At 41.7% G+C, this 12,733-nt stretch overlaps 1 protein-coding gene across 3 annotated transcripts in view; it reads right to left on the bottom strand.

Moving 5' to 3' along the window:
- hecw1a (HECT, C2 and WW domain containing E3 ubiquitin protein ligase 1a) overlaps positions 1 to 12,733 on the bottom strand; it is a 103,149-nt gene that overhangs the window by 45,626 nt on the left and 44,790 nt on the right. For all 3 annotated transcript variants that reach the window (XM_084938751.1, XM_084938750.1, XM_084938752.1), the window contains one exon: positions 9,219 to 9,388. In XM_084938751.1, the coding sequence (XP_084794877.1) occupies positions 9,219 to 9,388 (170 nt within the window). The remainder of the gene's footprint in view (positions 1 to 9,218; positions 9,389 to 12,733) is intronic.

Here is a 12,733-nt window from a genome sequence, read left to right as displayed (position 1 = left end):
AGACAATGACTAAAGTGCTGATCATGTTGGCTGCTGTTTTTCCGATCTGTTTCACTCACTGTGTTCTTGTGTGTCCCTGATAGTTCTTTTGTGGGAAGGACAGAAGGAAAAACATATTCACTCAAGAAATGAAAGCAGAACAATGTAAAATGGATCTGACTGCATGGGATAAAATGAAGTGGCAAATGCAGGAAAATGAAAACCAGGAAAAAAAGAGTTGGCTGTGGAAATCTGTGTGCAGAGAGATAAATGAGGAGGATTAAATGGAGAACGAGTGAATCATTTACAGGCGCAGGCAGAGGAAAGATGCCAGTGGGATTGCACAGGATGGACGGGAGGTGGATGTGGGGTAATGTGGGTATCATGTAAATAATTACATGTTTTATCACAGCAGAAATAGCTCATAGAACCCAAGTTCAAAGGAAAACAACGCCATCGAGGTATATATAGAGTACTGTATATACTGAATGTACTGTATTTTAGAGTAGAGAGTAAAGTTGCTCTGGGTCATTCATCCATCCATTCTCATAGGCTTATACTTATCAGCCATGAGGGCTGCGGTTCATGTATTTTTAAATAAGAATCCCACAAATCCTTGACTCTAAATTTCACATAATTCAGCCCTCCTTGTCTGTCAACATCTTTCAGAGTTGTATGTTAAAGATTTAGGCTGAGCTCACAGCTGCCTTCTGCATTTCACCAACTACCAGGCCAGAGCCCCCCCAACTCTGACAGACTGTCCACCCCCCTCCCTTGACCCCCACCAGTTTGCTCACAGAGCAACTCGGTCCATGGAGGATGCCACCATCACCCTTCACAGAGTGCTGAGCCATCTGGAGAACAGGAAGAGCTAAATGTGGATGCTCTTCGTGGACTACAGCTCAGTGTTCAACACTATAAACCCAGACATCCTCACCACCAAACTGGACCACCTTCAGATCCCGCTGCCACCTGCTCCTGGATCAAAGACTTCCTAACCAACCGGCCTCACTCAGTCAGCCCCACCTCTCTCCCCCACTCTCACTCAGCACCAGATCCCCGCAGGGAGGCGTTCTCAGCCCCCTTCTGTACACCCTGTACACTTATGACTGTAAACCAACCCAGCCAACCAACGTCATCATCAAGTCTACCGATAACACCACCATGGTTGGGTTCATCTCTGATTGACAGCATACAGAGGTTGAGTCTCACAAAAAAAAGGCAATTCTATTCTATTTTATTTGTACAGCTCCAAATCACAACAACATTCACCTCAAGCCAAAAAAATGCTCTTTTCATTTCAGCACCACAAATCCACAACGAAGGAGGAGCTGAAGCGTCTCGACATGAGGCCATTGAGCCCTACAAGGTCATACAGAGCAGGTTCACTGGGCTGTCCACTGTATTTAAAGTAAGTGGTTATAAAACAGTGAATGTTAAGGAGCTGGCAAATAGACAGCAGCCAGATTAATTACCTTAATCTCAGTTTTTTGTTAATTGATTAGAATCAAGCCAAAATTAGCAATCTTGCCTGGTCAGGCAGGCTAATCGTCCCACTTTAATGTGACTGATGAACTGGGCTCCTGTCCTGAGGCCTGTACTGTCTTATCCACGTAACTTTGGTTTCTGTACTACAAAGTTGGTTTATTTCTCACAGGTGTAAACTGCCATGTGATAGATCTACAGATCTATAGGTATGAAACCACTGCCGACTGACAAATCAATTGTCCAAAAACTAGTGCCACCATTCCTGGGCAACCTCTTGAACCTCTGTAGAGAGTAGAAGGGTCCAAAGTTTTCCAGTAGCATCTAAAGTCTTTGTTTCCCCTGATGAACATCTGCAATAAGAAGATTCTTACAAACACCTTAATTCAATTTTTTTTCTTTTTCTGTTGCCAGGAAATAATTATCAGTTTTATAGACATGAACAGTGTCACTGTTAAAGCGCTAGGCAACAGAACATTAGACACCAGGTTAGGTGTGAAATTCAAGTGAATGTAGGGGTATGTTTCTACTTCTTCACACAGTGCTTACAACATTCGCTCTTGCGCTGGTGCCATTAGCTAACAATCCTGACCCTCATCTTGATGAACAAGAACAGTTCATCAAGCAGATTGGTTATTCTGTAGCAGTATCCGTCTAGTGGTAGATAATCACAATGGCAGATCTTCCAGTGTCATTGTGCTAACTTGCCAGTGTTTGTTACAGCCCTCAGTTCTTTTCAGTGTTTTTAACTGTGTATTGTAGGCTCTTTGCTCTTGGGTCCTCCACCGGTTTTTCATCTTGACTTCCTTTCCTGTCTACTACTTCTTCAGTTCCTCCACAGTTAGTTGAATCTGTTTAAAAGCGTTATTCATGGAAGCTGTGGATTTTTGTGAGCAGCTAGCCATGGCCTGGAAGTTACTGTTAGTTACATGTGTTCGCTCATGTCATTTGCTTCTATCCTTCTTCTATTGTTTGCTGTTTTGTTTACATCCATAGTTTATTACTTGCCATTGTATATGTTCTGTAGCCTGTTTTGTTGATTGACTTGGACGTTAAAACCGTTACATTCAGGTCAACCTCTGTTCGCCTGACTTTTTAGCCGTTAGTTCAACCTTTAATTGTTACTAATGGTTTCTTACTCTGCTTCTGCTCTAGTTTAATAAGGCTTCATTTTAAAACACAATTATCTGTTAACAGAGAATTGCACACCTTTATGTAGACAACAGAGTCTGCTTCTACAGACAGGAAGCCATATTAAACATTCAGTTTTGATTCAAAATTGTGTCTCATACAGCGCAGTGCTGGACTGCAGTATGGAAAGTCTGCTGGATGAGCCAGCATGTTCCATTAGAGTTGACACAGTACATCACTGCCAAGCAAGCTGAGCAGCTCGCTCAAAATGGGATCAGTTTGGAAAAAGGAAAGTGACTTAGAGCTGAGTGGATGCTGTCAACTGGGACACCACATTAAATCTCTGTATGAGTCTCCTGAGGGACATATTAAAGATAGAGACTGTGCCACAGGACATCCTGAGACACGTACTGCGATCAGTGGAGCTTGTGCACAAATCACAGGGTCACAGCATAGTTATGCCTGTTCTATTCCAGATCATGTAGAAGCTTAAGGACAGAACAGTGCTGATTGACATCACCTCATTTATAATCTCCTATTGAAACAATGGTTACTGCTTATTCACATTTTGTATTGTTCACAATGCAGTCCCTAAACCATGTCAAATATCTGGCTACCTCATTTCAAATTTAATTGAATTCTAAAGTTACTTTTAGTTACTTAAGGTCACTTTGTGTAATACATCTGCTAGAATCCTGCTCTGAGGATCTAACTATGTGCTCTGACACATTTCTATATAAACATGAATCAGGATTACATGTATTTGTGTGCAGACCTTTGTCTCCATAGACATATACTTCAGAGGGTTTGGCTCCCTGAACAATATGACAGCCATGTTGACACCTGACTCCAATGAAAAGGGAGCAATTCATGATATATCAATACTTTAATGCTACTTTAAAAATGAAGCCAATCCTGTTCTCTGATTTAATGTGTTTTTGTAAAACTTTTTTTTTAAATGCACATAGTAAAGCAGGGTATGCTTAAGGGCTGTTACGTCCCTCTGCAGCCCCTAACCTCCTCAATGTTTTCAGCTGGTGCTAATTGAGGCAAGCTTTCCAGAGAGCTCACTTGTCTTTGTCTTGGTGGCACCAGCCATTTTAGCCAACCTGGTATTCCATTTTAAGATAAAACCTCTGCTCACCTACACTCTGGTATTCGTCTCCTTTTTTATGTTGCGGCTTTTGAGCCGGGTCGTAACAAGGGCATATAATCAGTTCCTCTGTTAGAGCTACTCCCTGCTTGTGATGTCTGGATACAAAAACAAAGGAATAAATCTAAAACAAACAAACAGATTTAACGCTAAAACTGAGCTGAGGGACAAATGCCTTCATGTTGAGGCTTCATCTTTGTCTTAACTGTGTTGGGCACAATTCACTCTACCATGTAAAAGATCCTTCTTACTGTGTTTAAAAGATTCTCTGTATATGTAATACCAGTGTAGAAAAGGCTTCATGCATAGTGTAATAGCCACATAGACTTTATGATGATAAGGTAGTGTGTGTATGGTGTTGCATGTCTATTCCAGTGATTACAGTTGGCACGCATGCCACGTTTGAGGTGTTTCTGAGGAATGAGTAGGAAATATTCACCTGGTTACCGGTCTGGCGACATGGAGAATGGGTGCATGTCACTTGCCTTGCCTTTCCTAGAGCTCATGCAATAAAATGATCAATGGAAAATGTTTGGAAACTGGATCATTTGTTTAAGCGTGAGTCAAGCAAAGTACTCTCTACTTCAGCATAGTGGTTTAACTGGTATCAAATCACTTCACACTAGTTCAACTTCTTTCTTCAGGTGAGAGTCAAAATGAAGATATATTGCCAGCAAGAGTACTAATGAGCTACCATTAGTGATTTTGGTGTGGATACAAATCACTTTCTGTGAAACTGTGATACAAGACACTAAACTGGGAGGATGATGCGCTCTAGGATGGGCTGTCTGGTAAATGTCTGGGTGGTTATTGGAATGTGTCCTACACACATGATCCTTTTTCTCTTGCAGTGGAAAACATAATATGTTTTGCACGAGTGGGGAAATTAAATGTAGCAGACTCTTTTAACATTAACATCATATTTTGTTTTTTACATTTTTGTGTTCTGTTTTCCTACTATGCCGCTCATTTGCTTTGTCCACAACAGATTGTAGAGTAATTTCCAGAAAGTCTACGATAATTAAGTGCTTTTGCTTTTCACAAAGCAAACACGATTTTCATGGATTACACTGATTTCACCCTAACTATCCTTTCTGGTGCTGTACGGGCAGCAGGACATTTTCCTTTGTAAATGCTTCTGTTGTTTCAACAATAAGAGAAATTATATAATAAGAGAATTTTGATTCTATTCAGCTGTGTTCCCCAAGTTTCTCCACTCTGGCCTAATCTTTATTTAAACCCTCAGTTTGCTTCTGTTTTTGTTTTGTTGTGTCGTCCTGCTTGCTGTGTGTCCTGTGTGAGCTGTATAACTGTAGCTGCTTCCAGCTTATTAGTCACACAGTCAGTTCCTGGTTTCTGTCTAGTCAGAGTTAAACTCTCGTCTTGAGAGTCCTGTATTGGGTTTCACCTTCTGCCTGCCAAACAGTGTCATATGACAGTTGGAGCCAGCTGGCATTGTCCATGCTTCACCTTTGGTAATTCAGGTGCTGGACTTCACCATGTTTTTGATTTGGGGCCTTTTGGATGATTTTCAGAGAACTAAAATATTTATTATTAACATTGGCAGCTGTGGCTACAATGTAGCTTGCCACCACCAGTATGTGTGAATGGGTGGATGACTGAATGTAGTGTAAAGCGCTTTGGGGTCCTTAGGAACTAAATAAAGCGCTATACAAATACAGGCCCTTTACCATTTTCTATTTACCATTGGTACTTTCAACTGCTTCTTTAAGAGGTCATCACAGTGGATGTATCCACATCTTTGATTTGGTGCAGATTCTAGACCAGACGCCCTTCCTGATGCTAACCTTGAGACTGACACTAGAAGTACATTAGCCTCACTTGACCCCATGACACTGGGTTTGTCTCCTTACTTAGGATCTTCTATGTATAAGGTGGATGTGTTAACCACTGCACCACATAGCCACAAGTCATTAATAATATTAATGATTAATAGAATTTATTTTCCTGACTTTTTTGTGGTACACCATCCAGACAGTGAACTTAAATTTTGCTCATTGTATTATTATTGTATTACCCATCATGATTCAACCAAAACTAACAGATTTTCAGGCTAAATTTCTTCAAACTTCACTGAAAATAAGATCAGAAGCATTTAGTTATCTGAAAATAGCAGGTTGACTAAACTCAGTACATGTTTGGACCAGAAATAGTTTCTCCCACAAAAAAAGAAGAAATGATTATGTAAATTCATGGAAAGATTCAGAGTCAGTGTGATTCAAACTGAAAACCTTTGAGCTTTTTCATAATCATTTTGCCTCTGATTGTACAGATTTGACTCTTCTCATACTGGTTTTCTGTCTCTTTTCACTGTTTTTTTAATGATTTTATTGTCTTTCGTGTTATATGCCATCCAGTAATGATTTTGTGTCTTTCTGCAGACATTTTGAACATCCCATTTGCATCCATTTGTGTTCATTTAAAATCTATTTTTAGTTCCATTCAGTTCCTGTTTTGTTTTTTTGTTTTTTGCTTATTTGCAGTCGTTCTGCATTTAACTGCATACATTTTTCTTCACTGCCTTCTGCGGTTTCTGGTCATATTTCCCTTGTATATTTGTCTGTTTTTACAATTGCACAATCCTTTTTTTATTTGTTTTTGTAATTTGGGTGTCTTTGTATCAGTTCTTGAGGCACTTTGTGTCTCCTTGTGGTCAAACAGCTTCTCTGTAGCTCTAATACTCCTCTGGGGTTACGCACAGTAGCCTTGTTCATAAATCCATTAATAACAACTTAAAGCAAAAAATAACATTTGAAAACATCATGTGGAAACGGTATAACATTCTGACATTTTGTCACTGGAAGGAATGTGTAAGCTTCACAGTTCCTATTATCACTACATTAATAGTAAATTTTCGTGGCTCAAAGAGTTGGCAGTTTGTCGTGTAACTGGAAGGTTCGAGCCCCGGCTCGGACAGTCTCGGTCGTTGTGTCCTTGGGCAAGACACTTCACCTACCGCCTACTACTGGTGATGGCCGATGGTGCGATATGGCAGCCTCGCTTCTGTCAGTCTGCCCCAGGGCAGCTGTGGCTACAACTGTAGCTGCCTCCACCAGTGTGTGAATGTGTGTGTGGATGAATAGTGGAATTGTAAAGCGCTTTGAGGGCCCCGAAAAGTGCTATATAAATGCAATCCATTGTTATTATAAATAAGTAAGTGAAATTGTATTTATGTAACACCTTTCAAGATAAAATCACAAAGTGCTTCACAGAAGCTAGAACATAAAAAAACCTTCAACCAAAGGCAAGTTTAAAAAGATGAGTTTTTTAAAAGAACTGACAGAGTCTGCAGATCTCAAACTCAACGGGAGAGAGTTCCAGAGTCTGGGAGCCACAGAAACAAAGGCTCTGTCACGTTTTTTTTAATCTAGTGTGCTGGCCTGCAAGCCCTGATCACAAGACCTCAGGCACCTGCTGGGAATATAAATACACCGATATGATAGGGCTGTGCGATGTGACCAAAATCTCATATCCCGATATAAAACATTTCTCAGCCAATAACGATATAATTCACAAAATAGTCAATTTTCTGTAAATTCTGTGAATCTCTGGCAACTTCACTTGCGTGAAGTGTTTTCCGCTGAGCGTCGTGTACCTGGAGTTGAGTGTTTTGACCGATGCATGAAAGTATATATTTTTAGATATGTTTTCTTTGTGAGTATTTATTACACGGTGTGCTGCGAAAAAGCCTGTTCTAACGTTTAAGTCTAAGGTTTATTTTGAGCATCTGACGGCTCTCTTTTGCTTCACATCCGTAAACTATCTCTATATTCTTTCACTTGACTCTTGCATAGGTGGTATGAGAGGTTTGTTATGTTTAAGTCTGTGGTGGGGACGGTTTCCTGCATAATTTGTACATTAGTGCAGTTTTCTGGTCCGTGTTTAGGAATAAGGTCCTCAATTTGTTTTGAATGGTCCTTCTCTTTAGAGCTGCCTAGTTCTGCCTTATCTTCACTGGTCATGCTGGTCAATGGGGCGACCGTGGCTCAGGGGGTTGGGAAGCGCATCTGTAACCGGAAGGTCGTCGGTTCCCGGCCTCTCTGTCCTGGTCGTTGTGTCCTTGGGCAAGACACTTTACCCTACCGCCTACTGGTGTTAGCCAGAGGGGCCGATGGCGCGATATGGCAGCCTCGCTTCTGTCAGTCTGCCCCAGGGCAGCTGTGGCTACAACTGTAGCTGCCTCCACCAGTGTGTGAATGAATAGTGGCATTGTAGAGCGCTTTGGGTGCCTTGAAAAGCGCTATATAAACACAATCCATTATTATTCTCTGTGCCTGCATCCACGTGGTGGCCATCAAAACGATGAAAATGTATTGCTGTAAATGGTGTATTTTGCGACTCCACGAAACAAATGATAGTGTACAATATGAAACGATAGATGCCATCCGATATATTTCGTCATATCACACAGCCCTGTCTTAAATGTCCACAGTGTCTTAAATCCTGTCACAGTTTTTCAACTGATAGTAGCTGCAGTAATTGTATTGGTAAGACTATTCCTTTCGTGAGCTGGAAAGAGAGAGATCGGCTCTGGTTAAACAAAGTTTGGATATCCTAACTGGATTTACTGAAGAGTCTGTGTTATGGTTGTAGCTTCAACTCAGCTAAAGTGTATCTAGTTTTATTTATCAAAACCAACAAAAATCCAGTAAAACAAGGAAGCTACCATCCATCCATCCATCCATCCAATCAACAGCATCCATTTTAAGATGGCATGGAGGCTGAAGCCTATCCCAGCTGTCATACAGCAAGAGGCAGGCTATATCCTGATTAGACCACCAATCTATAGCAGCACAAATAAACAATGGATAATATATCGTTACATTCCTTTAATGAAAGCTGTTTCCATCTTTCACAGAATGTCACTAGAAAACACTTGTTGTTGTTATCCACTGTATTGGCGGCTAAGCTTAAGTTTAACGCAGACATTCTCTAAGGAGAGTTGGTCTGTATCACAAACACAAACAGCATGTACTTGTGCATGAACCACCACGATCTGGTCTAAATAGGAAACAATGCCTTTATGCCAGCATTCATTAGACAAGAATAACATCAAACATGGAGACATGTGAAAGCTAAAAAGAATAGAATATAAAAACAAGCGAAAATATCTCTATGAACTAAATCTTTGAAGATTAAACTGTAAATCAGGTGAATGGTGTTTCCATCTTTGAAATGCTCCCAACAAAACGTATCTACGAATATGCTGTTTAATTGCTGCTTTTAAAGCCAGAGGTGATAGAAGTAGTGTACTGTTTAAAGAATGCACATTCATTTCCTCCTGGTTAAGTCAAACTTACTCAAAACATGTGATTGACTTTAGGTTTCCTGCTTTAAGCCTGCATTTTGCAGGAAAGGCCAAGGATGGATACTGATACTGTCATTTAAACACTTTGAGAGTCTAAAGATGGCATGCAAGAAACACAGGAGAGAAATTGAGAAGGCTTGCCTCTGTGCTCCACTTAGGGTTGACAGTGTTGCAGACCACTCCGGAACGTTTCTCCTGGCCGTGGTGTGGCAGAGACGGGAAGATGCTGTGCTTTCCGGGCTGAATGGACAGCTTCAGGTATGGGTCTGGATTGAAGAACATCCCCTTTTTCAGTCCCACTGCCTGGAGGTCTGAAGATTCACACACACAGTTTTGTAAAATTGGGAAGTGTAGAAATGTTTAGCTTACTTTAGAGTTTAGAAATGTGTTAACATAGAATCTAGAATTATTGTAGAGACACTGACACTGCCCTCAATGTAATAAAGGCCTGATTGTGTCATGAACTTAGGAGTAGAGTATAGGAGACCCTCCCTAGTTGAACTGTGAAAGTAAAACAGAGAGGAGTTAATGCTGAGTGGAAATTCCCCAGAGAATGTTTGGGTGGGGGTCTCAACATTTGTAACTGGATAACTGTGGTCTGGAAGGGAGATGGGTTTTTATGACCTCTAGGGAGTCACCTACACCCACAGTGTTTTAACTGTCACGCACACACATCCACACGCACACTCACTCATGTGCACTCACACATACACACAGGTATGCGTACACAGTCACACACGAGCACTCACATAGACACGTGGGAACGCGCACATGTAGGCATTCATGTGCTCGTGCACATAGACACAGACAGAGTTTGCAGCACACCGTGGGGGGGTTTTATGATGGGGACGCCTCTATAAAGCTGGCTGTAACTAACAAAGGGGTGAAGATTTTGCAGAGGGACACACCGGCCTCATCTTCCCTTCTAGAAGTGCATGCTTAAATGAAGATGAATAAAGATGAATAAAGGTTTTGTGTAATAACTACTGAGTTCCGGTGCCGTCTCTGGAAGTTTCGACGAATAAAAGAACCGGGGTGAAACTGATTACGCAACAGTTTTGGTGCCGAAACCCGGGATTCGCTCGAGGCCCAGAGAGGATTTGGCAGAGCTGAGATCGTGAAACGAGGCGAACAGAGAGCTAGCTCACATGATTAAAAGGTAAGCACGACCTGTTTATTTTCGAACCGTGCATATTGTTTAAAGCCTAAATTATCTGTTCGCTAAGTTGAACGTATCGCAGTGTAAATTCACTCAGTAGGAGAAAAAAGGCGGCTAGTGTCCGTCTCAGTGCGTTAAAGCAAGAGACTTTTTTAAGAACTCCAAGTTGATGTTTAGCGCCCCGTAAGAAAATCTCAGTGCGTTAAAGCAGGAGACGTTTGTTACGGATTAGTAGAATCGGTGTTTCATCCGTCTTAGTTATTAGGAAAAAAGTGGCGGTGCTGTGCTCGTCCTCGTGCGTTAAAGCAGGAAACTTGTGTTACTATTAGTTAGAAAGCGGGGTTTAAGGCCTCGTCGCCAGCTGAGGGCTGTGTGTGTCACGGGTTTGGTTACCCCACCTAGTCTCGGACGCGGGGCTAGGACCTGTGAGGGCAGGAGATCCAGGGTGGTTCCCTGGGGATTCGTGGCTCCTTAAATAACTAAGTCGGGGAGAGGTCCCTGTCACAGTCTGAAGTATGCATAAAAGCAGGATCGGTTGCTTTCGCCGGTTAGATTCCGAGCTGAGTTGAACCAGTGCCTGATGCAGAAGGAGGACGGTGTAGTGTGTGTGAAAGCGCCGTTAGAGTCGGCGTCTCGTCTGAAGTACGGGAGTCAATTAAAGTAACAAAAAGAATTTGTGTCTAAAAGTGTGTGTTTGTGGTGTGTAGAAATCACGGCAGGAGGCCGTGTCGCGAATTGTTGCAAACTGTGAAGTCAATTTGGTTTTATATTTTTTGGGGAAGAGTAGCTGCGGTATCGAGTCCGTGGCGCAGTTTGAATAATTTGTGAAGTGTACAAGAGCGGACGGCACCCGCTCTTTGTGCTGATTAGGGCGTTGTCCTGAATCAGCAGAAGTGTTTCGCAGAAAGTTTGAATGGGACTGCGAGAACCATGAGGTGTGTGTGAGCCAGCCTCGAGGGGCGGGTTCACAGGTGGAACGAACGAAGAGTAAAATGTGCGTGTGTGTGTGAGAGAGAAAGAAAAGGTGGGGGCGAGTGACCAGCCTGTGAGTGTGTGTGAATTCCTTGATGACAAATAGGGAGACAAAGTAGATTCGTTGATTTTCTGTGAAATAATAATAGTCAAGAAATCATAGTGATCAAATAGGAGAAAATGAACTAAAGTAAATAAAGCAAATTAAAAAGTGGATTAGTGTTAAGGTAATGATAAATAAATTGATAAAATTAACAGTGACATTTAAAGGTGACCAAGTATTCAATGATGAATGGAATGAAATTTGATTGTGGACTGCATGAGAGCTGTTGGGGTGAAAGGAAAATGAGGTTGGAGGAGTGAGTTAACAGGTTAATGTGTGGGTGTAAAACAATGGGGTAAAAAAAAAAAAAGAGAAAGAAAATGATGAAAACAAAGAAAATAAAAAGTGTGGAAGTATGAGTGGGAAATTGTCTCCAACTGGGGGAAGCAGTGACACTACAGGTCACCTTCTTCCCCTGCTGGACACAAAAGAAAACATAATTAGGAGTGTTGTGGATGAAAATAATTAACAACAACATCAAGAAGATTTTTGTGTTTGCGGTTAAGAACAAATAAAAATTTCATTTTTGGGGTTTAAAGTCAGAGTTTAAAACAAAATGAGTGGAGATGTGTGGCTTTAGGGTTGGTGATGAAAATATATGCAGTTACAGTGAATAATGAAAGTCTCTCAGTCTGTCGTTTACAGGTGGAGAACGGACCTGGATCAATTCTCCATGGGCAGCAGTCGGAAGAAAATTATAGGTTAAAATCATTAGGAAAAAAATAGAAACACCCAGCCAGAATTTTTGGCTGAATTGTTTTGCAGCTTCCCGTTCTCATCCTGAACAAGGAAGCTAATCTCTCCCTGAAGACACAGAGTGCAGTTCCAGAAGCACGAGGATGAACAACAGTGGACAGCAGTCCAAGAGACAATACCAGAGAGGTCCAGCAGCACTGTGGGCAAACGGCATCAGAAAGAGAAGATCCACCATCTAGAATGGATGGATGGAGATGCGTTTCCAGCAAGCTGCAACCTCACTGTGTGTGAAGGACCTTTGAGAAGACTGTCTGAGTTTGACATTTGCCATGTTTGGAGCAAGATGGCAATGAAAGAGACAGTGGGACAAAGAGATACACGGGACAAAGCTGAAGAGAACTGACTGCCATTGGACTGAAAAGTGGGAGAGAAGAAAAGGAGCAGAAGAGGACTGAGGCGGCTGTTTTAGTGTGGGGAATCAAATTGGGTTAAAGAATCCGGGGAGACAAGCGACTGCCTGGAAGTGGAGGGTTGACACAGTGTCCAGACCACCACAAAAGGGGGAGGAAGACAAGCACTGAGGTATGCAAGTGTACTGTTAGAAAAAATGGAAAGGTGACACCACACATGCACATAATATGCACTAGAGATAACACAAAATCATACATAAAGTGGCACACATTAAAAGAGGGTATTTGTAGAAGGGGTTAACAACACACAGTGTGG

This window comes from Perissodus microlepis, chromosome 9 (genome assembly GCF_051167445.1).
Source record: "Perissodus microlepis isolate ML-2025 ecotype Zambia chromosome 9, ASM5116744v1, whole genome shotgun sequence".
NCBI lineage: Eukaryota > Metazoa > Chordata > Actinopteri > Cichliformes > Cichlidae > Perissodus > Perissodus microlepis.
The sequence above is the reverse complement of the archived record's forward strand: the minus strand, read 5'-3'. Positions and strand labels throughout refer to the sequence as shown.